The 27,748-nt window shown below is 40.1% G+C and overlaps 2 protein-coding genes across 4 annotated transcripts in view; one reads left to right on the top strand and one right to left on the bottom strand.

The window, feature by feature from the left end:
* Positions 1–8,844, top strand: part of LOC125000839 (cytoplasmic phosphatidylinositol transfer protein 1-like) — a 69,871-nt gene extending 61,027 nt beyond the window's left edge. Inside the window, exons 6-10 of one of the 3 annotated variants that reach the window (XM_047576543.1) lie at positions 2,267–2,362; positions 2,927–3,082; positions 3,669–3,732; positions 4,700–4,890; positions 5,180–5,332. In XM_047576543.1, the coding sequence (XP_047432499.1) occupies positions 2,267–2,362; positions 2,927–3,082; positions 3,669–3,732; positions 4,700–4,890; positions 5,180–5,185 (513 nt within the window). In that variant the 3' untranslated portion in view covers positions 5,186–5,332. Of the gene's footprint in view, positions 1–2,266; positions 2,363–2,926; positions 3,083–3,668; positions 3,733–4,699; positions 4,891–5,179 lie in introns of all 3 variants that reach the window. The other 2 variants (XM_047576553.1, XM_047576535.1) reach the window with 2 other exon arrangements.
* Positions 8,845–9,557: 713 nt separating this feature from the next.
* Positions 9,558–20,934, bottom strand: LOC125001574 (mucin-5AC-like). The gene is given in 16 exon segments (XM_047577247.1): positions 9,558–12,772; positions 13,784–14,083; positions 14,235–14,399; positions 14,689–14,798; positions 15,507–15,599; positions 15,688–15,919; positions 16,770–17,012; positions 17,124–17,330; positions 17,997–18,113; positions 18,825–18,937; positions 19,038–19,207; positions 19,362–19,605; positions 19,637–19,775; positions 19,864–19,949; positions 20,373–20,550; positions 20,734–20,934. Coding segments are annotated over 16 exon segments (5,028 nt in total). The 3' UTR covers positions 9,558–10,342.
* Between the last annotated feature and the right edge of the window lie 6,814 nt (positions 20,935–27,748).

A 27,748-nucleotide genomic window follows, 5' to 3' on the forward strand; every position in this document is an offset into this window, starting at 1 on the left:
TGTAGTTTTTGTGTTCTCACAAAGCGGGGCGACAGAAACCGCCAGTCTGCACTAAGCGTGGAGTGACGTTTTAGATCGATGCTTGCTTGGTTTGACAAGACAAGGTTGTAAATCAAACACTGCTTAGACAGTTTTCTTACAACACAATTTGCCTTCAATAAATGCGCGTCATAAATAAAACTTCACGATCACGCTTAAATATGTGACTCCGTTTGGATACGAGCTGACAGCCTCAGTCAGAGATTCAATAACAGACCTGTGCAGCTTCGTGTAACATCGTCAGTGCAAATAAACAAGAAGCTTTGCATGTTTTATGATGGTGTATAACCAGTTTATGTGCAGAAGATGGATGTCTGTCATAAATGATGCTGTGAAATAATAAGACTGCAGATGTCTGTTGCTTTGTCTTGAAGATTTAATATGGCAGAAACACTGAACAAGTGTCTTTTATTTTGAAATAACATGCATTTGTGCACCCAGCTTGACTTCACGCTGCATGTAAGCTCTTAATAAAGAGGAGTCGCCTAAGAAAGGAAGGGAAAATCATGGCTTTGTGGACAGGAAATGAGTGGGTGTGTGAGTGGACATCATGCACTTTTTGAATGGAGGGTGTGGTAACAGTATGTGACGTATCAAAAGACATACACACACACGTACGGCCGAGTTCAGACTCAGGCTCCTGTTGCTCTTGTAATCTCTCCAGAGACACATAAACTACGTAGCAATCACCATGACAAAGCACATCTGTTTCTGTTTTTTTCTTCTTTCTTTTTTTTTTTTTTTTTTAGGCGCGCTCAGTTTTTGGAAACTTTTTATCCCATTATTTTTTTTTAAACTGCCTTCTGGTCTCCCAGGCACAAGTACGACATTAACTACCAGATGAAATGTGTACACTTGGTGAAGGAGCAGAAAAGGTACAATATCAACAGAGAGCAAAAGGGAAAAAAAATAAAGATGGTAGAGCTCTGAGCATATAGACTTTAGGATTATACGCCCTGAACCAGCGCTCCTGGGAAGGATTGCATATCCTCACGTTAGGAGAAGAAGAACAGAGCTAAGATTAAAGTGAAGGTCAGAGTAGGGCTGTCTTGGCGTCAAGGTGACGCCTCTCTTTTCTCTTCTTTCTGTCTCTACCTGGTTGGACGTCAGCAGACGCTATAAAAATAAAGTTGAATTGAATTGAAATGTGGAATAAAAACGGTGTGTAACATGGATTGCATGAAGACGGATGATAGCATGAAACTGCTGTAAATGAGCAGAGAGGTGGTATATTCAATGTGACATTCTTCATTCAGGTGTTCAGTGCTCATTTGTGTTCTTCTCTCTGGTCGTACCCAAGCCAACAAAATAATTATTTGGAAATTAGTTCACTCACCTATACACACATGAATAAAAAAATTATAATTGTGTGCCTATGAAGACATTAATGTCTTATATCTATTAGTATTTTCTCTGTTTTTATCAAAAAAAAAGCTACTGGGCACTGCTGTACTAAAACCAACCATTTGCATGAAACTCCATACTACATAATTTAAAAATGAAGATTTCTCCCAGGACATTAGTGCGTTTCATATTTGCAGACCCACACTCACTGCAGACGTTTCACTCCTTTTCTCATCTGTTTACACAAATCCAACCGTAAACTATTTTCCTCTCTGTCATTCCTTCTGCCTCGCCTCCTCTTCAGAATGCAATAACAGTCACAGTATTTAACTGCCACAAGGTTCAGCCCATAACGCGCACAAGTAAAGCTCCACATTAACATTTACTTTACACGGTTTAATCTTCCGTCAGCCAGTCTGTTCATGCTGTTAAATTGGAGTAAATCTCCTAATGAGGCCTGTGGTCTCTAACCTCTGGCTGTGGGTGGCTGATACAGGGACACGTACATACTCGCATTCATTTAAAAGTAAGCATGCGAAGATGAAAGGTCCATGTTAATCAACAGCGTGAGAAATAATAAGTAAAATAAAAAATGGAACTCACATTTTGTACAGCCGGCGTACTTATCAACATATGACACTGCAGTGAGCTGCAGCACCCGCCTGAAGACGTGGACTGAGAGCGACCCCTAATGGCCGTGAAGGCGATGACAACATGTGCCTCTACTGGCGTGGGAACAGAGTGGCGGGATAAACAGTCAAGCATTAGTAACAGTTTGAGTACGTTCCAGTGGTTGAGTCAGCCAGTGAGTAGTATACAGTGTGACTGTGTGGAGGTTACTCTGCAGCGAGCTCTGGCAAACCCGTGTGCTCTGTTTTTTCAGATCTTCGACACCGAGCTGAAGGATCAGGAGAGGGAGGTGTGCTATATCGACATTGCCTACGACGAGATCCCTGAGCGCTACTACAAAGAGTCTGAGGTGAGCTTGTGTAGGTGTGTGTCATGGCTGCCACTGGAGAGGTGTAAGTGTAGTACTTGGAGCTGTGATATAGATGACATGGTGGGATTTCAGTTTCTCTCCCGTTCTTCCTGAGGTGGTTTTCTCTGTCTGCCTTGTTTTACCCTACACAAGGAAAATAATATATTAGATATAGCTGTTAGCAGTTAAGTTGAGGTCTCACTCGAATTCATCTTGCAACTGCTTTCTACTTTTCCCCATTTTGCATATCCATAAATGTGAAGCCTCTCTCAGTTGACAGGCTCTGTTCTGGAAAAAAAAGGCTTTAAAAATAATCTTCATAGGTGTGTAATGACAGGTTGCCTGAGCTCTAATGAGCCTGGACTTTCTAAGGATCTCAGAGAGTAATGCAGATTGTATTTAATGCTGTCATTCAGCCGTGTATCTAAGTTTAGACTCTATCTTTAGTCCATCTCTCATCTGGATTAAAGAAACAACGCTGCCTGAAGATCAACATTGATTATTGTAATATTAAGCGTCCGTGTGTGTGTGTGTGTGTGTGTGTTCTGTGCTCCGCTACTGCAGGATTTGCGATATTTCAAGTCAGAGAAGACATCGCGGGGGATCCTTCAGGAGGGCTGGAGGGACACGCAGGATCCCATCATGTGCTCATACAAACTGGTCACGGTCAAGTTTGAGGTGTGGGGCCTGCAGACACGGGTGGAGCAGTTTGTACACAAGGTGAGAGCATTGCTCCAGTTTGGATTTTATTCAGGGTTCTTTTAGGGTACTCCAGCTTATGTAACTAGGTTTCTCAAAACAAGACAAAGACTTATTCAAGATACCATGTTTACTTGTGCAAACGCTACAATGGAAGGCATCAGAAGCCTGGTTAATCTTGGGATACTGAAGTCCATGTAAACACTGGACACACACACATGTAATGCAGACAATAGATACAACAAATTAATACAATATGTTTTCACATGTTGTATCATCTGCTCTGAATGTCTCAAACATATACACCGATCAGTCATAACATTAAAACCATTGAACCAATGGTCTGGTCAGGTGGTCATAATGTTATGCCTGATTGTGTGCTCATGGCTCATTTCCAGGTTGGCATTATTTCCATTTTTATAAATCTTTAAATGAAATTCATCTGTGATTTAGAGACAACGTAGATAGGATTCCAAAACTGAAATGATGAAAACGATGCACCTGTATAAAATAAATCTTGGAATTTGTTGTATCATATATATTATACTATGGCATTTAACAATAGATGGATGAGAAACTATTTGACCATCATTGTATTGTGTTGCAGGTGGTTCGGGATGTGTTGCTGCTGGGTCACAGACAAGCATTTGCCTGGGTGGATGAATGGATAGGTAGGTGTGCGAGCACATTTTAAAGTCACTTCAGTCATTAAAGCGTTTGCTTTTCTAACTGTTACAGATTATTCTTTAAACTGTTGTTGTACTGTACTCTGATTGCTGTTTATTTCTCAGCGTGCATGAACATGATTGTTCAACCTTCTTCTAACCTGGTCACTGCTAGTCTTGTTTATTCCCCTACAGCATGGATCCTCCGCTCACCACTAACCCACTAATTACAAACACTTTCCAGAAATCATCATCAGAAATCCATAGGTATCCGCTTATGCATCAAAAACTATTTATATAATGAGTAGATTCAATGGTAGTGAAGCTCCTATTAACTGAATTAATAAAAAAAAAAAAAACACGTGTCTTTGGTAATACACTTTACAAACTGATTCTCTGCAGCCATATGAATTGGAAATGTGCACTGATGAATGCATGCACAGAACCATGAACGTGTCCTCTGTCTGTTTCTCTGAGTGTCTGGCAGCACAACAGCCAGCCCTGTTTGCGCTCATAAGTGGCTGCAACGCATGTACTCACTCTAGGCTGCTGAGCTTTTTCCATAGCTGTAGGGCCTTGAGATAATAACGCCATTATCTTTGCCATGAAACATATTCCTCTCTTCTCCACCACAACTAACCTTTATACCACAACTCCCTACACCCTGGATGTGTTTTTTTAAATACTCCTAATCGTTTCACACTGGGAATGATTTTTGCCTGTGGAATAAGTGAACCCTTGCTTCCAGTGACGCAACCTCTTCATGCTTTTCTTTCATCTTGAACCACTCTTGGCCTGATCCTTTCTTCCTGGTGTGGCTCGGATTTGTCTTGCTGTCCCCTGTAACCTCTCTGGGTCCTGGGAAGCTACCACTCTAACCATTTAGGCTTTGAGTTAAAAAAAAAAAAAAGCTCACTATTTTCACCTAACCCTCTCCTTCCTAACCTGTTTCACAAATGGACTGCCATTGTAGAGGAGTTATCAACGTTTCGACCCTCGTTCCACCCCTCCCCCCCTTTTCCAGATATGACTTGGGATGACGTGCGGGATTACGAGAAACAAATGCATGAGAAAACCAACATTAAAGTTTGCCATGAGCAGCAAGAGCATTCCACAACAAACCCATCTTCTCTGGATGACATTGAGATCCATGATAAAGCAAGCGTATGTCTTTTCATTGTTTTTTTACTGCATTGCCCCTTTTTTGTCTCATACTTGAATGGTTGGTAACTATCCATTGAACTGTCCTCACACCACTCATTCTGTCCCACATTGAGCCAAACTGTGCTCACATGAACGGTTAAGAAATAAAAATGAAATGATAGTTCTGTGAAAATGATATACATGTGGCTCTTCACTGATCAACATTTTGTCTGAAATGGTCTACATAAACTCTTATCCACTTCACTAATTTTTCCTCTTGTTGGTCTTAATCGATCTCTCTCCTATCCAGACATGACAATGGATGAGGTGAGAGAGTTTGAGCGTGCCATTCAGGAGGCCACCAACCAGAAGATTGGGATGTTTCCCCCGTCGATCTCCATCAGCGAGACGCCCCTGTCCTCTTGTGCTCTCACTGGCCCCGCCAGCGCCCCCTCCACGCCAATGTGCACTGACGCCCCAGAGTCCCTTTCTGTCCCCAAGGACCGACCCCGGAAAAAATCTGCTCCTGAAACCCTGACCCTTCCCGACCCTGCTCCAAGCGGCGTCCCTCAAGGGTCTACCTTGAGCCCATCACCCATTTCAAATCACCTTCAGTCATCCACGCCACCTTCCAACTCCGACCTTGCTGAGATGGACGAGGAGTAGAGGAACCTTTGAATGTCTTCCCCCACCCACTCTTTTACTTATTTTCCCAGCCAAATGTCTTATGAGCCCAATGAGACAAGCCTAACCTCCAAACACCAGTGCCCAGACATTCACATTTTTGCCATATCCAATGATTTGTCATGTCTCTGGACAGTCATCATCAGTCATTAATACCATCCAGGCTGCTATAGGCACATTTGGACATCTCTTTATATGAGTCTAGCACGCCATGAGTCACATCTGTTGTAGCTACAGCCCATGATGTTCAAGCATAACAAAGATCATTAGTAATTATTTTTGTTGAGTGGCAGTTCTATATTACGTCAATACATTATTCTCATTGTTTTTTTTTAGTCATGTATTCTTCTATTCTAACAAACAAACAAGCTAGCTATTAACTATTGAACATTGAAACAGTTGCCTTAACACCACAGAGCCACTGGTGTTTATTAGTTTTGACAATCTTCATATGTCAATGACTGACAAAAATACCGTCCATTTTCAGTGTTCAACATGGCAGTTTGTATTGTAATTAGGAATCAATGACACAAACTAGAGTGGCACAGTAGACATGACATGTTTGAATAATACACATTGGAAAGTCACCCAGCTATGTTCATAACAGGTCCACCTAGTTGTTCCTCGAGCCGTGACACAGAGGCCATCCTTTTCATTATCAGCTCCAGTTCTATAAGAGATGCAAGATCAGTACAATCATAGAGAGAATACGCCTCAGGTCTCCCCGACTCTACCTGTCACGCACTCCAAAGGCAGAGATGTTGTTGTACATTTCTCTCTCTACTTATTGCCAAACACTGCATTTTATACCTCCACGGATATTATAATAGAGTAACTATTGTATGTACTATACTAGTCTGCTTAACCCTGGAAATGTTTACAGATGAGACACCTTGGAGCATTCACATATTAGCCAGAAAGTTTTAGATCAAGCTGTTGAGAGAGTTGATTTTAACACAACTTTTAAATGATACTCTAATTGAATTAGGTGAAGTTTGTTTCTGCGTACATCCCGCTGAAGTTGACAGAGAGGTCAGTACAACAAAAGTCAAAAGATGCCTAATGCTGGACGTCTCATGTGACGTAAACAACTTTGATCAAATCAGCACATCACTTGTATGTCACGTGTAGGAACAAGGCCATATTGGGGAGTTTTGAAATCACTGACTAATCATTGTGCACACTGGAGGTATTGAAAACTCAGTGGGTATATTGAGTATACTGAGTATATACTTTGTTGGGTTAACAGCATCAACAAAAACCACTGGTTGTTTAGTACAGAGCCGGAGTTAGACAAAAAACAGGAGCACCCAGTGCAGTGACTTATCATTTGTGTTGGGATGGTATTACTAGCCACCATACAACCCCCCTAAAGCAGCAACCAATAAACTAAAACAGCAGGTTATTCTTTGATGGAAACACCCATTTCCATGCAAGTGATATTATTAAAAAGAATGTTTTTTTTGTTTTTTTTAATATGCTGCATGGAATGTTCACAACCTATATACTTATTATAAGAAGTATACATGCATACACTGTAAATGGATGGATTGGTACAGTATATTTGGTGATGCAACTGTATGAAAAGAATGCTTACCTTGGAAGTCTATACTAAATTTTGTATAATAGAAAATGCAGATTTTGAGTGAAACGTAAGCATGTTCAGAGAATATACTGTAGGCCTATAAACTCTTTGAACTCAGTGCCTCTGCATGCAACAATTATATCGTCACCTACATGTGTGTAAACCAAAATCTCTGATATTTCTGCTACAGAAACACGTATTCTTTGCCTGTAGAATTAGGACACAGTCCCACACACAGTGGCTGAACATATTCAGATCAATCATATCAAAGTACAACATCAGAGTATTATGTAACAGGGCTAACTTCTCATCATCTTTTGGAAATAAGCGATCATTATTATTATTATTTTTTGTTCCCCTCTTCATACAATTACCAACTTTACAGCGCAAATGCATTTTGCACTTTCCAGTCTTTGACACCTTATTTGACTATGAAGGAATGTGTTACAATACAGTCTTGTTGGGTTTATTGGACCAAAGTCCTATGATACAGCATAGTTACTTTGAGGAGGTCAAAGAGAAGGTCCCACAGTGGTCTTGCCATACAATATTGTTAATAATTTGTACAGTTTCTCACTTGCTTTTGTTAAAGGAACCTAAACCAACTGTAGCTATTTATCTGTAACTGTAGCTTTTGTCTTTGCCTTTTGAGGATAAAAATGCTAAATACCAGTTTTTGGCCCTCTGTATCGGTCTATTATGTATAGATTATACGTACTTACAACTCTGGTATTGACCACCTCTCTTGTCAGGAACACAGAGATCCAGGGACATGTTTGATCTACCACAGGCTATTAAAATAATGCAAAATATCCAACTGTGTAACATTAAGCTCTGCTCTGTTTAAAAGAGTAACACATTAGGTATTGTAAATACTGTTGTTAAAGATTGATATAGTAGATTTCTTACATTGCTCCAAGTTGCATTACTGATGTGACATGAATGTGCTTGAAGATTTAAAATGGACAGAGAAGGATTTTCTTTTTGTGTTTGTGCGATAGGGATGGCATTTTTCCACAGACATGAATTAAAGGTCTGTTTTAATCTAGGAGTAGGCTTAATATGTGTCTGTATCTATGAAGTTGTCATCTGTTGGGCATAATGAGTTCCGTTAAGTTTGCTCTTCTCAATCAAGTATAAAGACTCCTCATTGTAGTGGTGCACTTTTGACTCCCCGGTTGCTTTTGATGACCCTGCAGGTCAAAATAATTTTGTAAAACAAAATGAAGCTTTCTTTTTTTAGTGGTGTGGCTGCTTTGACGTTTATGATGTATGATGTTAACTGAGAGGTGGCTGGCTTTTCCGGTTTCTTTTAATGTAGTAAACATGCTGTACTTTTGATTTTGTGATTTTGCTGTATTTTTGGAAGGAAAAACATTTAAAAATTACTTTGTCATTATTTCTTTTGATTGAAGGACCAAGCATTTCACTCGATCGGCCAGGCTGTCGTGCTGTCTTCTGATAACTGGGCCCTGTCTCACAAACCAGAGTTTCAGAGCTGGCTTGAGCACGCCACTGAGTAACGGTGTGTTTCTGGCTTATCCAACTTTCCTTGTTAATTCTGCTTTGTGTAACAGGCCCTGGAAGTGCGGTATTATTGTATTTCGTATATTTTTACTGCCCTTTGAGGTTTATTTGGTTCTTTGTTGTAATTATTGTTTAACTTTTTTCTGAAATAGACAAATAAACTTTATTAGCTATTGCAATCGTGTTACTATTTATTCTGTTGACCATCCATGTTTCACCCATGAAAACCATACTACGCAGCTTGCAAGATAACAGTGTTTTACTGCTGTATGCACAGAAAAAATCTTTATTAAGCTTATTGCTATGATTAGCAGCCCAGTGGCTCTGTGGTTAACATGGTACAGGATGCTAAAAAAAACACAACTGGACTTCAGTTTTAAGAAGACGTTCCACCACACATCTGAGTAGCTTCTTTAGTTCTGAAGCTGCCTTTCTTAAACACCTTTTGGATTTAGTACCAGACTGAAAAGGCCCTTAAGGAACAGGCCAGCAGTAATGATATGACATGATATGAAATGAAATGTTCTGAGGCATGAGCATAGTCACCAGCATAGTCACCAACAGTGACTATTACTGACCACCATGGTGGGTTTTATAGTTAATGGTTGAAGGAGAAACCTACTGAGATCTCTTACTTAAGTAAAAGCTGCACCTTTAAGCTATAAAGGTAAATGGTTACAAGAAAGAGTCCTGCATTCAAATTGTGTAAGCAGAAGTTCAACAGCATTAGATTAGACTTAAATAGACTTTAATGATCCACAATTACAAAATAAAATATAAATAAACTAATAAATAAAAGTAATTTCTAGTCAAATAAAATAGTGTAAGGAAAAAAATTACAGTATTAGCATATCAACAAATGTACAAGAAATAGAGACAGAAGAATATACAGTATATACATAGGAATGATCAGGTGCAATAGTGTATATTAACATGGATAATATGAAGTTAACTATCACAGAAAGGTGATTTGTTATACAGCTGGATAGAGTGAGAGAAAATGAAGTCCTGTAGCATTCACTGTGCCACCAGAGCTGAATCAGTCTGCTGGAGAATGAGCTCCACTCCTCCTCTAATGTTGTTGATGTAATGGGTGAGACGATGTTTGTCCATAATAGAGAGCAGTTTGTCTTGTCCACTGAGAGAAGTGTTTCCAACTCCGTGCCAATCACATGCCCAGACTTTTATTACCGTTGCATTGCTGTGGAAGCAATAGATGCTGCTTTGATTTAATCTTTAACAAGACGTAATTTGTAAGCTGATCATCTGGTTTATTTTTAAAATCAGAATATAGAATCAGATTAATAACTTCTACCTAGCCGACAGGTTCATGAAAAACAAAAATACAGTATTAACTTTCAAATCTAAATACTCAAATACAGTACAAGAGCATCATAACAATTTATCACAGCTCTGGCTTTCTGGCTTCTATCGTGGCTTCTATAATATAAAGAGTCCATATGCTTTCTCCAGCTTGTTGTCTAAAACTATCCTGGAAATCCAGAAAGTGTTACATGAATTGGAGAGACAGTTTGAAACTATCTAAGCACACAGCACTTTTGCTTTGACTGTATGATTTTGTATGATTTTTTTCCGCACTGGATTCACTATCATCCAGTAAAGAAACATACATTTTGCAATGAGAAGATTTGATTACTCAAAGGGTCATTGATGGATTTACAGACCAAATTTGGTTTGTTTCCCAGAAACTAGAATAGAAACCATGACACTGATCCAGAGATAACATGATGTGCTTATTGTGCATCCTGCGGATACAGGAGCATCTCTTGCAGAGGTCGTTGTAGTTAAAGGGGTTGTTGTAGTTACAGAGGTTGTAGTTACAGGGTTTGGTGCAGTTTCAGCTGTCATAATTACAGGGGTTGTCCAAGTTACAGGGGTTATCGAAGTTGCAGTGGTTGTCGTAGTTTCATCTGTTATAGTTCCAGATGCTGTCCAAGCCATAGGGGTAGTTACAGGGGTTGTCGTAGTTCCATGAGTTGTCGTAGTTACAGAGCTTGTCGTTTTTACAGGAGTTGTAGTTCCAGAGGTTGTCGTAGTGACAGGGACTGACATATTTACGCAGTTCGCATTTACACATCTCACAGTTCCAGAGGTTGTAGTAGTTTCAGGGGTTGTTGTAGCTCCAGGGGTTGTCATAGTTCCAAGGGTTGTTGTAGTTCCAGGGGTTGTCGTAGTATCAGCGGTCACAGTTACAGGGGTAGTTGTAGTTACAGGGTTTGTCGTAGTTACAAGGGTTGTTGTATTTACAGGGACTGACGAAGTTACACAGTTCGCATTTACACAGTTCACAGTTACAGAGGTTGTCATAGTTTTAGAGGTTGTTGCAGTTCCAGGGGTTGTCATAGTTTCAGAGGTTGTTGTAGTTCCAGGGGTTGTCATAGTTCCAGGGGTTGTCATAGTTCCAGGGGTTGTTGTAGTTCCCGGGGTTGTTGCAGTTCCAGGGGTTGTCATAGTTTCAGAGGTTGTTGCAGTTCCAGGGGTTGTCATAGTTCCAGGGGTTGTTGTAGTTCCAGGGGTTGTCATAGTTCCAGGGGTTGTCATAGTTCCAGGGGTTGTTGTAGTTCCAGTGGTTGTTGCAGTTCCAGGGGTTGTTGTAGTTCCAGGGGTTGTCATAGTTCCAGGGGTTGTTGTAGTTCCAGGGGTTGTTGCAGTTCCAGGGGTTGTCATAGTTCCAGGGGTTGTTGTAGTTCCATGGGTTGTTGTAGTTACAGGGTTTGTCATATTTACAAGGTCTGTTGTATTTACAGGGACTGACAAAGTTACACAGGACGCATTTACACAGTTCACAGTTACAGAGGTTGTCACAGTTTTAGAGGTTATTGCAGTTCCAGGGGTTGTCATAGTTTCAGAGGTTGTTGCAGTTCCAGGGGTTGTCATAGTTCCAGGGGTTGTTGTAGTTCCAGGGGTTATCATAGTTCCAGGGGTTGTTGTAGTTCCAGGGGTTGTCATAGTTCCAGGGGTTGTTGTAGTTCCAGGGGTTGTTGCAGTTCCAGGGTTTGTCATAGTTCCAGGGGTTGTTGTAGTTACAGGGTTTGTCATATTTACAAGGGTTGTTGTATTTACAGGGACTGACGAAGTTACACAGGACGTATTTACACAGTTCACAGTTACAGAGGTTGCAATAGTTTTAGAGGTTATTGCAGTTCCAGGGGTTGTCATAGTTTCAGAGGTTGTTGCAGTTCCAGGGGTTGTCATAGTTCCAGGAGTTGTTGTAGTTCCAGGGGTTGTCATAGTTCCAGGGGTTGTTGTAGTTCCAGGGGTTGTCATAGTTCCAGGAGTTGTTGCAGTTCCAGGGGTTGTCATAGTTCCAGGGGTTGTTGTAGTTCCAGGGGTTGTCATAGTTCCAGGGGTTGTTGTAGTTCCAGGGGTTGTCATAGTTCCAGGGGTTGTTGCAGTTCCAGGGGTTGTCATAGTTCCATGGGTTGTTGTAGTTCCAGGGGTTGTCATAGTTCCAGGGGTTGTTGTAGTCTCAGGGGTTGTCATAGTTCCAGGGGTTGTTGCAGTTCCAGAGGTTGTCATAGTTCTAGGGGTTGTCATAGTTCCAGGGGTTGGTGTAGTTCCAGGGGTTGTTGTAGTTCCAGGGGTTGTCATAGTTCCAGGGGTTGTTGTAGTTCCAGGGGTTGTTGTAGTTCCAGTGCTTGTCATAGTTCCAGGGATTGTTGTAGTTCCAGTGCTTGTCATAGTTCCAGGGGTTGTTGTAGTTCCAGGGGTTGTTGTAGTTCCAGGTGTTCTCATAGTTCCAGTAGTTGTTGCAGTTCCAGGGGTTGTCATAGCAAGTACTCTCGCCTGTCCCACACATATTCCTATGTTCCCTACTCTGTCTATAGCAGCCAGCTCCACATTCTGGGAGCAGCAGGATGCTCTGTAAGTAACCAGTATGCTGTTCTCGCCACCTCTTCCACGCACTGTGCAGGTATTCAGGGTACCATCCCCTTGGTGTAAGGTGATACTTGCAATGCCAGTCCCATTGATGCCATCGGTGAATTTGGTGATGAATTCCCACTGGGACAAGGCACAGTGTGATGAAGAGGGACAGATGCCTGTTATATTGACCACCTTGCACACGGGACTGGACACATCTGTCACCTAGAAAGACAGAGAGGAACATTAGAACACAATTTTCAATGTTGACGTTATCACTTGGACTGCTGCTGCGAAAATCCTGTCATTCTCAATGTCAGTCTCTCCGTTCTGTCACACGTTTTTTTTTTTTTTTTAACATTCATTGTGTCTCCTCTCCCCCATCTCCATATCATTCTGGAGTACACATACTGTGTGTACATTATGTCACCACACAATCACAGATCTAGGATTGGCACTGATTTTTCACTCACTTGTTATCTCTCACCACACACAAAACTTTGAATATGTGCAAATATATATTTGATTAACCTTAACACAACAAGCTGTGAACATGTTTATTTACACATTTTAGGGCATTTTAATCTGGAGATTTATGAGCATTGACCCCCCATTTGGAAGCAGGCTGAAATGGTAAACGGTCTTGAAAGAAATCCAGAATAGATATAAGGCCCTTAAAGGTCTATGTCTGTCTTATCTTAAGGACCTCACTGTACGATAACAAATCACTTCGATCTCAAAGTGCAGGCTTGCTTGTGGTTCCTACAGTTTCAGAAAGGAGAATGGGAGGTAAAGCCTTCAGCTATCAGGCTCCTCTCCTGTGTAGAGACAGAGACAGACAGACAACCATTCACACTCACACTCACACCTAGGGTCAATTTAGAATTAACAGTTAGCCGAACAAGCATGTATATGGAGGGTGTACCCGGAGGAATCCCACGTAGATACAGGGAGAACCTACAAACTCCACCCAGGAAGGCCTGAGTCGAACACAAACCCAGACCTTCCCTCTGGGAGGCATCAGTGCTAAGAAGAACCACACTTCCTCTAATCTATTTTTACTTATTACTACTCATAGATTTGTGTAATGTATAGTGTGTTGCTGTGTCCTCTTTTCTCCATCTAAGATGGGTCTCTCCCTATGAGTTGGGTTCTACTCAATTTTTTCTTCTATGAAATTTCTATGAAATTTTCATAAAAAACCTTATATCCAGCTACGTGATCATTTCCTCTCACCTTGGCAGCCACAGAAATCCTGAGCACAGCATAGTTGAAGTCAGTAGCAGCTGCATTTTGTGCCTCAATGGTGAGAGTCACGTCAGTTCCTGATGCAGCGCTGGCTGGGACAGTTAATGTAGCAGTGCCTCTGGCTTCACCTCCACGTCCTGCTTTAATAGTGACGGTGCTGGGTGAGGTAGTAGCATAGCCGCGGTCATTGTTGACTCGCACTGTGAACGTCCCAGTTCTGTGTGAAGACACAGTGAAAGGGATGGAGACAGTAGAGCCTGGTTCTACGCTGATGTTCTTAGCTTGAGCCTGGGTAAAAAAAAAAAAAATTAAAAAAAAGTTATAGAGTTATACTATTTCCTTCTGTGCTGTGTGTAAGAATGTGGCAGGAGGTGTTGGTCTGCACCAGGAGCAAAGAGGACAACTATGCAGCTGAGGCGGAACACAACATGTTACTCACAGTAACAGAGAGACTGGAAGTGCTGATCTGTGTGGAGGCTTGCCTCTGGAAGCCAAGTGCTGAGGACCTGGAGGTGGCGCTGCTGTCCTTTCCTCTCAGGCGAAACACATATTGCCCTGCTGGAACTCCACTGAATTTTACCAAGAAGTTACCGCCTCCCAATGACTGAGGACCGCAGAAACACAAATCACTCATCACACTAGCAATGAAACAATAATATGAGTCAACCAGACTGTGCAGCATGAGTAATTACTGACTTTTAATTTTTCTTTCACTTCTCCTTCACATGGGTTGGACAGAGTTTACAGAGTAGATCTGTACCAATTTTTATTTTTCCTCACAGAAAAAGTCATGCTTTGTCTTGTAAGTGGGAACAGTTGAATATACTTGACTTTGTTGTCAACATTTCAAATGCTGAAAGTTATTTTTTAAATCTTTTAATTATGTCGCATACCTGCACTGACCCGGTGATCGCTGTTAGGCCTGAGCTGTCAAAAAGAGTTGCCCACGTGACTCTTGCAGTGTCACTTCCTGTCACCGTGACCAGGAGAGTGACCTTACCACCTGATGGCAAGAGACATCATTATTGTATTGAATAATATTGTAACAGATATTTATATATATACATAATGTACACACAGACCGTCAGACAGAACAGTTTATTGACTACTAGGGCATAAGAGAATCTGAAGCTGTTCAGGAGAATAAGGAATCAACATCGATGTAAAATGTATTATAATAGTTTGGTATGTGTTCCAACCATCCTACCCAGACAGAGGAAGTAGAGCTCCCCCTGGTGTCTGTTTCTTTCTTCAAATATTTTATTCATGACTTTTTCAAGAGAAAACAGACAAGACATAACAGTGAAGACGATGTCAACCATGGACACCTGCCGATGGGTCCTTCAATGAGGGGGGGGGGGGGGGGGGGGGGGGGGGGGGGGGGGGGGGGTTAGTGAAGACACTCATCTGAGTAGTTTCTTCAGTTCTGACTTGTTTTTGTACCCTGGTGTACTCACAGGGTTCTTTTGTAATTCACTTTTTTATGTTTAATTTCATGCTTATGTTTCGCTGCAGGGGGGAGTCTCTTTATTCCAAACCTTAAGAACACTTTTTATTGCAATGACCATTCCCAACATCTTAGAGTGTCTAGCTGTTGTGGCCAGTCTAGAATGCTCGTTTCTGTATTAGGAGAGAGTTCATGTCTCAGCAATGGTTTTTGTCATTTTAGGTAGTTATTGCAGTGCTGATGCATATATGTTTATCATCCAACCTGTGGTAGGGCGTCCTTCTTTAAGACGTACACCTCTATGGGCTGCCTCCTGTTCTTCCACACGGGTATAGACAAAGTTCAACAAACTTTGACCTAATGTTGGCACACAGACAACAAATTTTGAATGCTCAGTAATTTTTAACATTTCAACCATTCCCCACAAACTTGGATTCATGTATACCTGTGACTTTAACAGAGTAGGGATCATTTGAGTTCACACTGATTTCCCATAGTCCTGCTTGATTGCTGGTGTAGAGACATAACCGACGGAGGTTTCCCACTTTGGTGATTGATGCCAGAGGGCCATCAGCCTCCTCTGAGGTCTGACTTTCTCCTGTGGAAACAAATATTAAAGCCACATCACCACACTGAATGGAGGATCCATCTAAATTACCAAATACATCATGCTGATTCTTTGTTTATTATATTTCTGTTGGTTTTGAGATAACAGTCTTAACCCATTTAGACTGTATTCCTTTTACCACCATTAATAGGTGATGAAATATTGCTGTTCCTTGGTGATTTCACAGTCTTTACTGGTTAATTACAAGAGCAGGTTTTAACCTCTTCTAATCACATTATTGCATGATGTTACTGTTTAGTTCTCCTGGACCGATCAGACTTAACATCATAACCCCTGACAGGGGAAGTAAATAACATCAGCCATCTTGTGCAAAGTCAGTGTTCAGCTGGGAAACTTTTGGAGGCACAAGATAGACCTGCACAATACTAGCAAGGTGGTCATAATGTTATGTTTTATTTAGTCCATAACTATATACATCTTAATAAGTATAAGATATCACGCTCACAATCAAACTTTAGAATGACCTGTCTTTGCATTTTCTCTCCGGCTTTTAACTCAGTTTTTCTTATAATACATATAAGTAAAATTTAAGTATTTAGTGTTTTTGCCATTAAAAGTGTGTTTTTTGGGGAAAAGAAATGGTCTCAATTTTTACAATTGAACAGTGTTGCCCAATTTACCAACCATACCCTATTTAATTTCTTCTTTCAATTCATATTATTTCAGCATTTCTGAGTAATAAAACGCATTACAGTTATGTAGTAACTATGTCATAGAGGGTTGAGGTAGAGGTTATCCTTATTTACTGATACTAACATATGTTTTTACATTATGATTATATATTATATGGACAATTCCAACCTTATTGTGCCGCAGGAATATCAGAGGTGAGTATTTTAAATCAAGTCAACACCTATCTACAGGATTGCCTATGTTTTTTGTTTGTTGGTTTGTTTGTTTGCGTTTGAGCCATATATTAACACAATGTTGACCGAAGAAAGGGACACAATTAAGCTAACTCCAGCAGTAACTACACTAAAGTTCAAAATGTGTAAGAGAAGTGAACCTGTTGAGCTGGTGAGTCTGAAGGTGAGGGAGGAGACTCCTGTGATGTAAATGATTATGTTGCTCAGTGATGGATCCACAATAAAAGCAAAATCATCAGGCCATCCAGGATTCATTGTCACCTGGAAAACTGTCACCTGGAAGAGGGAGGAGTAAAACCTCCTGTTAGGAAAGGAACCAGTCTAGAAAGATGGATGAAAAAAATAAACCGCAACTTACACAACATCTTGGCACACAATATGTCTTACCACAGAGCTGAATGATAAATCATCCATGACAGCAGCCGCCTGAGAGAGCTCGGATTTGGTGACTTCAATGGCCTGACCCCCTGAGGCTTGGGCCAGATCTTTGTATAGCTGAATTTCTAATTGGGTCAGGGAATATGATGTCCCACCATGAGAATCTTTACGGTGCTGCCCAGGACTTGACAGCTCATTTGTCAACAGGAAATTTACCTAATGTATAGGGATTGACAAAAAGAAATATACTGGTGATACATACATACAACTGTACATGCAGATGTGCAATATACACAGTACAAGAAGTGAAGAGTGATTTTAGAATAATATGACTGTATAATCCAGTAATAATGCACTCATAAATACACTATAAAAGTTGGTGAAGTCTGGCTATACTCAAGTATGTTGACTACATTCATTTAGGAACTTCCTATCAAGATGCAAATTCTGAATTTATTTTATTTGGTAAATTTGTACTTACTTACTACAGTAACTACTGCATAGTCTGGTTAAATGATAATGCATCACTGGTAGGGAATCTAGCAATGCAGATGTTGCCCTGGATCATTCATGGCCCTTTTTCAGGAGCTTGAACAGATATTTTTGGATGGACTTTTGATGAATGTGCTTGTTGTTGCCAACAGTTGAAGCCCAAAAGTCCAACATGTCAAATATTTACATATATAATCATTATGTTATTTACAAATATGATCAAATTTGTATTCTTGTACACCAGTGGTATCACCCTTTGAGCTGTGTCATATGTTTACAGCTTATTATACCGTGTAGTTACTGGCTGCATTTACACTGAAGTTGATTTAATTGATTCATTACAACATGAAATTAAAGAATGGTAAAAACTGAACTCAGACACAGGCTTACCTCCGACTTAGTATTTTCTATAAGGGCAAGGACAGAGCTTTTCAGGTGGGTATCTTTGGCTGGAGCATCAGTGAAGACATAGATCTCAGACGAAGCTGGAGCTGACGTCAGTGCAAGCTTTTAGTCAAATGAAAGAAAGGAAATATGGTATTTGGGTGATCTGTTCAAATGAAACCTGATGCATGTGAATTCAGTTACTGTTTACTGTGGCATTACATGACCATGTGATTACACATTACATTTATTTAGCTTTATATTGCTGTCTGAATCAATGCACCTATAAATGACATAAATGATGTAGACAGGTAAGGAACACAATGGATCACTGCAGCAAACTAGCAGCTGTGTGGAAACACTTCAATAAAGATTGCTGGGGCAGTACAAGAAGAAGGCTTTGTAGAAATCCTGCTGTCTTTCTTTCTTTCTTTTTTTTTTTTTTTTGACCAGCTACACTATCCTATCTTACATCCCACAGTATTACTATTGAATGCTATTGATGGTGCTGAGTTGCAGCCAGTTTTTATACAGGCTACTGTACAGTATGTAGTGCATGAGCTGTCTGTTTACAGCTTATGTGTTCAGGTCAGGAATATAAATTTCATCATTACGAAGGATTACTTTCTACTGAATCTGAATTAAATTACTTAAACTTGGAAACTATAACTGGTACTCACCTTCACCCTAACCTTAACTCTAACCTGAGCTACCTCCTTGATGCTAAAATATCATAACTAGCATCATGGAGACTCGCTTTTATCTTAAGTGGCGATCCATGTGTCCACACTGCTTACATGTCTCCAACACTTTGAGCACTACATTAAGACTTACTCTCAGACCAGACATAATCATCTCTGGCCTATCCCCTCCTCCTCCTGCAATGAGGCTTCGGATTCTCTTTTTAAAGATGTCTGCGTCAGTTGTCCTTATCACAGGTCCAAAATCTTGATAGGAGATAAAGCAGGCATTCATATTACTGCAGATCTCTTTGAGCAGACTGTCTTTTGCAGCTGTCTTAGGAATCACAAGGAACATTCTACGTACCGGGGTCATTGTACGGTACCAGTATGTATTCAGAGGGTTCATTTGGTGTTCCCCTCTTGCTGTCAATGATCTCAAAGGAAATGCTCTGTGCTTCAGCTATGTCATCTGCCATGCTTGCTGTCGTGTCGATGACAAAGCACAACGCAGGTGACTGGGAGAGGCCCATCAGTCTGGAGGAACATCAGAGAGACCAAAAACAATTAGCCCTCATGTTTTAAGTGAGTGGGACAGTGAAACGCAGGTATATGAATACGTCTGGTCGACATGCCCTCTGTGCCATCATTGAATATGCACAAAAATGCCACAGGGGAATTTGTTTGGTACCGCAGAAAGTTCTTGTCTCCGACAGCTACTCTGATGTCCTCGAGGAGCTCCAGAGTGGCAGCCACTGCCGGATTAGTTGCTTGTTTGTGAAGGGAACCATGACCAGCATCTTTACTGATCCTCCCCACTGGGTCCTTTTTGCTCGTCTTTTCAAATGAACTGCCATGGTTGCATTTACCTCAGGACAGATATAATATATAATAAATTAGTAACCTCAGATTTTGACAAATATGAATGATGACTACTTAATGGTGCACAAAACATCAGTAGTAGGCAGTTTGTTGGAGAGAAGCACCATTTCCCTCAGATAGAGATCTTACCTGGCAAGCTGTCCAGAAGTTGATCAGATCTGATCAGAGCCCTGTAAGGAGTGGTTTTCCCAAGCTCCGCCCAGTCACTGCGGCCGCAGAAGTCCTTAATATAAAAAACATCTTCTTATATTCAAAATGAAAATGCCATCTAATGAAAAAGGACACTACAGAAGTATGATCATCAACCTCACCTGGAGGGTGTGGCAGATTTGACCAAGAGTCTGCCTTGCAGTGATAAGGTTCCCATGCTTCACATTTGCCTTCACGGCAGACATGCCTCAAAAGAAAAATAAAGCATAAATCATCTAGTATGAGTGAAACTTGGCAGACGAGCTCACACAGCAGTGGTAATCTATCAGTCATCAGTGTCACATTATCATATCATTTTTAATCTGGTGTTAGTGACGATGTTCCCATTCCCATGCATCGCTTCTTTTTTGTCAGAAGAAGAAGGAGGGAGCAGGCTACAGCTACTAGGAATGACTACAAGTTCAACAGAAATGAAACAGAAATGACCTGTGCCGTGGTTGTTTTTCATTGGAGAGCAAGGGGGAAAGAAGGAAATATCACTCTTAGGTAGTTATGAGTAATTAGTCTACATACTTTTACTCTCCAATTCATTTATTTATTTATAGTGTGTATGTGTCATGATCACACCTGTTCATATATTATTTAAGAACACAACATTTGAAAGTGTTACCTGCTGTGATGATATCCCGTCCTTCTTTAAAGGCATCTTTGTCAAAGTGAAACTCTACTACGAGGGCCAGTGAGATCTGGTTAATGGCTGCTTGGAACATGTCGGTGGAGAGAGAAGTAGAGCTGGGTGTGGCAGAGCATGCCCTCGCCACTGTGGTAGCTGACAAGTTGTTATCAATCTGGAAACAAAAAAAAAAAAAGCGAGTTAAAAAAAAATCCTTTGCATTACCTTGTGACACACATATCCTACTGAGATTCCCTTCTCATGAGCGCACTCAGGATATCTGGGTAGGATATATGCCTGAGACTGGGAAGGGGTTGTAACTGAAACCTTAATCTAATTTCCATGTTTAAGACTTCACCTCAAGGTGGAAATTCCATCCCTCAGCAGTAACAATGTCCCGGCACACCTCAGCTGTCTTTCTGAGGATTGCCGTTTGGGTGATGGCACGATGAGCAATGAGGGGCCCATCAGTAGATAAGTGTGGGTGGAGGCACTGGATGAGGACAGGCAGGCAGGAGATCACAGTCACAAGCAGTGCAACCGTCTGCCTGGCAGCCATGGTGGATGGTGGGGCTATAATGGAGCAAAGAGAGGAGAGGAAGTAGAAGAAGAGGAAAACAATGCATGTGGTGAGCTCTTTTTCTTTTCTGGGTTTGGTAGCCTCAGTTATAGGAGGAATAGGTGTTGCAATAGTTAGCTGAGTGTTTACAATTCTGGGTATTGTGCTGAGGGCTGCAGGCTTGGGAAGCAATTCTGGGAAATGAAATACGCGTGTTGCATGTCTATGCTTATTTATTTTTCATTATTTAATAATTTTTAATTTTTTTTTTTTTTTTTGTTGAAAGAAGGGGCGGGCGGCATTTCAGAAAATCTGTGACATGATGTTGGTTCTGTTGTAAGTAAATAGATTTAAACCCAGAGTCCTTCATTTGTGTCTTCTGGAGAGAGATTGAAACAGGACTGTAAGAATGTAAACTATCTACTGGCTGTCATGTTGTGTGGACTGGTTGATATGCAGAGCAGGCACATATAAAACAATTGAGGGCATTTCCACCGTAGGCTGAACACAAAACAAGAAAGGGAAACTGTAGACCTGTAATTACAAGAATAATAACGCAACTTAAACTACATTACATTTAGCAATCCAAAATCACATGTAATATAGTATAATAATATAAATAATAATATAAATTATATTGTATATTGCTTACTTCTTAATTGTAATGGTAAAACAAATCCATAACTTATTACATTAGAACTTATTCCATTATTAGAAATAATAATGATAATTAAATAAATAAAAAATATAAAAATGAAGTCGTTATTCAAATGAATTAATTCCTTGTAGTTGTTTTTACCATTTGTTAACGTGTCGATGTGTGGCCAATAGTACCTAAATATATGTCTCAAATGCAGTGCATATTTATAAGTAAAAGCACAGGTACTTTTAAAGTAAACAAAATATGCAATGCAGTGCAATGTGTGAATGGTCATTGGTGGTTTCATTACGAATATACAGACTGAAAATGTACAGAGTAATAATCATTTTTTGCACGCTTACCTTACCGTGTCCAGGTCCTCGCTAGTCTGATTCCAGTGGAGATAATGCGTTAATGTCTTTATGAGTTGTGATTATCCACCAGCGGAATCCAAAACCTTTAAGTGCGCTTGCGTGTTTGATGATGGTATTGTTGTTATTTATCCAGAGCATATATCCTCATTCCTATCTCTTGATTCTACGTTCTTGCTCACCTGCTCCAGCGATGGAGTCAAGTCAAATCAGATCGGATCAGAGCGGACTCCATTGTCTGGGTTTTTTTAGCCCCATCTGATTGTCATGTTTCTAAGTATCCTCTTTTTTTCATCGCTTATTACCAAGAAAACTGCAGCCTGCTACTTCCTTACCAACAAACTTTCATCGAGAACAATTACGTAGGCTACAAAAAAACATTTATGGCATGTTGGTAACAGCAAGCAAACAAATGGGATGTTACTCGTTTGCTTGTTTGTTTTCTTGAGTAATGTGCGTGTGTGTGTGTGAGTCTGTGACTGTGAACAACCTTCCAGCAGAACCTGTGATGTAGTTGGTAAAGAAAAGAAAAATCACATATAGTCCATTTATCTGTATTTATCTGTATTTTCACAAACGAGAGACAAGATAAGGATACGTCGAGGACAGGGACAACATGACAGACACAAAGCTACAGACATCCAGAACATACAATAACAGGGGGTTGTGCGTGCTGCAAATAAGGGTGGCATGTGAGTGATACGTATAGAAATAAGAAATAAATAAGAAGACGGAGACTGTATTTTGATATTAATGCATATAATAGTAATCATGCAGACTATGATCTTAGTAATGGCTGCGGTGAGAACCGTAATATTCATTTAGTATATTAAGTGCATAATATGAAGGCGGTTAGCGACATGGCAGTGTAATATTTCAATGATGGGTCTTATTATTATTATTGTTGTTGTTGTTGTTATTTATCTTGATTTTTATTTTCAGAGCAACACTCAGAACAAACAGCTGAGTAGAATAAGCTGAGTGAGTTCTACAGTAAGTGTTCTACAGTAACTGTCCCGGACAGTTTATTACCTTGAAAATAGCATTACCTTGAAACAACAACAAAAATCTTGGGTGTTGTTTGTTCAGAAGTGTAACTGAAAGTTAGTTTTCCCACTGGTGGCTTTTCTTTTAAAGCCTAGCATCGAACTTTTTCTTTATAGCTTTCTTGTTTTATTCACCAGGGGGAAATCAGACTCCATCTTTCAACAAACTACTACTAAAAAAAAGAAAAAAAAAAAGATTAAATAAATAAGTACATGAAAAAAATGCTGGTTTCTGTTTCCTTTAACCCATGACACTTACTTTTCTGGTCAATTTCTTTTTTAAAGTATTTTAGAATAATTTCTATGTGATTTACCAGAGCTCAATATGCTACTGTCGTCTTAAAGCAGAAGCCTATATCAGGGCTGGGCAATTAATTTCTACAGGGGGCCACATGAAAAATCTGAACCGTGTTGGAGGGCCAAACCAAACGATAACTTGAACGTAATTCTGCTCAAATATTAATTTTCTCCCATTGTAAAAAGCAGTAAATTATATATGTTGAAAAGCTGCTACTGGTTATCAGAAACATAAGAATATTCTGTAAATAGAGTTTTGGTGTAGGTTGAAGAGGAAAATGAAACACAATCGATCTGTAGTTTTGGATATAATGCATTGGAATGTTGGAAACTTTGTCCTCTGTGAAAAACTTCAGTAAACCAAGAAGTGACCATGTAGCTACATGAATTATTTTCTGTATCTCAATAAATCTCAATAAATGTTTAACCCTTTAAGACCTGAATGTTCGTCTGCCCACAGACAAAAGTTTGCTGTATTTGAATTACCGTAACTCCCCGATGGAGAATATTCAAGTTGCGCCTTCTAGAAAAAACGCTGCCATTACGGTAATAATGACGCACCGCTGCTGTCGGCTGCAGGTTGGAGAGCAACGATCGCGGAGCCCCAGCAAGAGAGAGTTGTTTGAAGATTTTTGTTGGTAAAAACTAACTTAGTTATACTCTTGAGATGTCACGAAGGTCTTCCAGGCAAAAGCACAACTAACCAGTGTTCACTCACAATGAATATTGTCAATAGCGCAAACCACTGTGACTTACGGTAATTCAAAATCAGCCGCTTTGACGGATGCCAGCAATCCGTTCAGGCTTTTGAGGGTTAATAGATGGCAAGAAGCTGTTTCAGTCTTACTTTTTGAAGAATTTACAAACTAACAGTGCCATGACGTAAATAACACATCATGGCTCAAAATAAAAGCAACACAGTCGTATTGCATGCACAGCATAAATACTTCAATAAATAGTTCATTTGTACTTATGACTGACGTACCGCGGGCCAGACGAGAATGCCCAAAGGGCCGTATGTGGCCCGCGGGCCGTAAAATGCCCAGGTCTGGCCTATATAGTAGACTTTTATTGGTACAGACAGTTTACTAATAATGTATCACTGATGACATTCAGGCTCCACGCTGTTGTGCTGATTGAGACGGCTCAAGACCTGGGACCAGACACTGACACACTAAACAGGGGAAACGTTATTAGACATCCAGAAAACAAAAGGGTGAGCGTTTAAATAAGTAAATAAAATAAACTATATTAAAAATACAATAACATGTAACATGTACACGTGAAGTGAAAGTGAATGATTGTGCTCATATTTTGTGTTGTGCTTGTTATTTTCAGAACAGGAGGAATGGATGAGAATGTGGGTAAATGGTAAATGGTCCTGCTTTTATATAGCGCTTTTCCAGCTATTGGTACTCAAAGCGCGTTTACAGTCACAGACACATCCACCCATTTGCTCAAACGCATATTCACACACCAGTGCCACGTAATGGGGGGTCCAGTGTCTTGCTCAAGGACACTTCAGCATGTGGCTCAGCTGCTGATCCGTCTCAGGGCGACGAGGGAAGCACACACAATCTTATCAACCCCAGAACAACATAGCTCTGAAATGAGACACACCTTTTTGTTAGTCTGAGACACTGACATATCCTACGTTCTATGTGTATCAATATTCTTATTTTGCTTGATGTGAATATTTTTAATTTTATTTTTAATTATTATTATCATTGTTTTCGTTTTATTATGGAAAAAAAATGTTTCAAATTCAGTTAAAATTCAATATTTATTTTTAAAGGATTGTCCCCTACTAGACTGTTTAATACAGTTAACCCTCCGTGGCCCGCAACTTAGATTGTGTTTTAAATGTTGGCCGTCAAGTGATTGAGTTTGACACCACTGAGTTACACCTTTATTCAGAAATAATGAGAGGAAAGAGAGGATGACACAAGCTCCGTGCGCTACAGTCTTGTAATGTGTTTTTAGCCAAGTACTGCACTTAATTAGTAGACTATTTGGAGATATGGGTTCTGTGAGTGTTTCCATTGTAATTCAGAAGTAGTGTAAAAACGCAAAATAGTTCACAGTACATAGCAACAGGATAATAACAGCTAATTTAATGCTACAGTACTTAAAAAACCGCAGCCTGCCACTCCTTGCCAAGAAAGCCTCATCAGATATAATAAACTACAAACACGTATGGCATTTTGGTTGCAGCAACCAAACCAAGGAAAACGATCGGCTTATAACGACTGACATAACTTACAGGAATCCCAACCATCACATAAAACAACATCCGGGAAACCATTTCCTTAACCTAAATTCCCCTACAGGTGAGACGGGTGTGTCGCATTTTTCTTTTATTTGTGTTTTGGTTACAATAATGACAGGACCCATTTTTGAACTCAGACGAACCACGTCGGGCAATCACCGTCACAGACTTCCTTCTCTTCTCTATTATTTAACACTGGTCCATCTTACTCCCCGTTGCTGTATCCCACTCTGCCGCCACAGTACATATTCCCACAGACTCCAGCTTTCGACACAAAAATAGAAATCTCATGAAATAATCCAAAACTGCTGATTGAATCAAGGTCATGGCTTTTAATTAAAATACAGGCTGCAACGAAAGTACCCCCAAAAGATGAAATGAAATGAGGTTTAATCACAAAGGATTTCCTGGCCTTCGTGGATACAGCGACGTTAAATTGCGTTTCAGAATGAAAACTGCCCTTCAGTAATGACAGCAAAAATAATCACACAGAAGCCAAACATGGATCGCAAAGTATTATTTTACTTTATTTGCCACCGAGACACAGAACAGAGGAGCTGTAACTTTCTACTGAAATCATGAAATTGCTTGCATCAACCAGGTTGAAAAGTCGCTTAAAAGATTTGGAAAGAGTTTCCTCATCCATGGCCTTATTTAAGAGGACGGTTCCATGCTGTCGGCTCCAAGAATATCAGAACCCTTTTCATGTTGCAGAATTATCAACGGATATATTGTCGGATATATATCATTAATGACAAAAACAAAAAAGTACATTGCAGAGCCTGTACTTTCTTACTTGTTTTTGAATTAAGGAGCTGAATCAGAACCTTTACTTTTACCAGTGTTTTTTATCCGTACTTTCGCTGCGTACAGAATCATACTTTTTTATGCATTCAAACCAAGCAAATTTACGCACCGAGAAAGCATAAAGAGAAATTTGCAACAATTTACAACAGAAAGAAAAATGTAACGTCCCAGATTTTCAGTGTAATTCCCCTTCATCTCTTACTTCCAAAGAAGTGAAACCGTAACGCTGATCCAGAGTGTGATCAACTGGAAGCGTGCCCTCCAGTGGATGTAGTGTTAACTGCAGCTGTAGTGATAGTTGCAGCTGTCGTAGGTGGTATTTAGATTACCTTTCCCTTGGTGGATGGTGACACTTTCCATGTCAGCTCAATTGACGCCATTGGTGAGGTTGGCACTGAAGTCTCAGTGGAACACAGCGATGAAGAGGAGGAATAGTTAGGGTATATGCTGACTTCATGTTAGACTGGGTGACTGACATCGGTCACCTGGAGATACAGAAAAAGAAGAAAGGAAGGGCTGAGTTGAGCATGTGTGTTCAGTGAGAATAAAAAGGAATGGGTTATCCTACAAATTATTAAAAGGCAAAGAGCAGAAATAAAACCTGGCTTAGTCATTTAAGAGGCTCTTAGACACACTGTGACACACAAACTAAATGAAACCAAAATAACATGAACAAAGGCATGTGATTAGCATATGAAAAAAAAATGAACAAAATAATGATTTGATTTCAGTAGTTGTTGGAAGTATAGATTGTGTGCTGGATCAGATTGAACATTTATGTTGACTATGACTATTATATATACAGTACATCGATCAGTCACAACATTAAAACCATTGACAGGAGAAAGTCAAGTCAAGTCAACTTTATGGTCATTTTTGACATGTGCAACACAATACAGGATTGAAATGACCATTCTCAAAGGCCTACGATGCAGCAGCTAAACAAAAAAAGTAAACAAGAAATGTGCAAAAAATATATCCTGTGTATACAAAGTACACAAAAGAACATGAAACAGCACGTGACAACATACAATATACATAAAGTGACTGATGCTACCCTGAGTTGAATAGTGCAGAAAGTATGGGTAGAATGAATAACATAAATAACACTGACCATTGACTCTCCTGGATGGCAGTAGCCATCCCCAACAGGACCGCGTTCATCTTTTTCTCTCACCTTGGCAGCCACAACTGTGAAAATTTGTAAGATAATTGTAAATGTAAAAGTTGTTTAATCTGATAGGATGCCCCTACTTCAGTGTTGAAGCTTAAATGACACAGGTTTTGGTGAAGGATGGCTGAACTTACTGGAGCTCTGAGACATGCCTGGAGGGAGAAGAAATGTCACAAACAAATCTAAAGATTCAGAGGATGATGATGGCGT

This window comes from Mugil cephalus, chromosome 2 (assembly GCF_022458985.1).
Source record: "Mugil cephalus isolate CIBA_MC_2020 chromosome 2, CIBA_Mcephalus_1.1, whole genome shotgun sequence".
NCBI classification, from domain to species: Eukaryota; Metazoa; Chordata; class Actinopteri; order Mugiliformes; family Mugilidae; genus Mugil; species Mugil cephalus.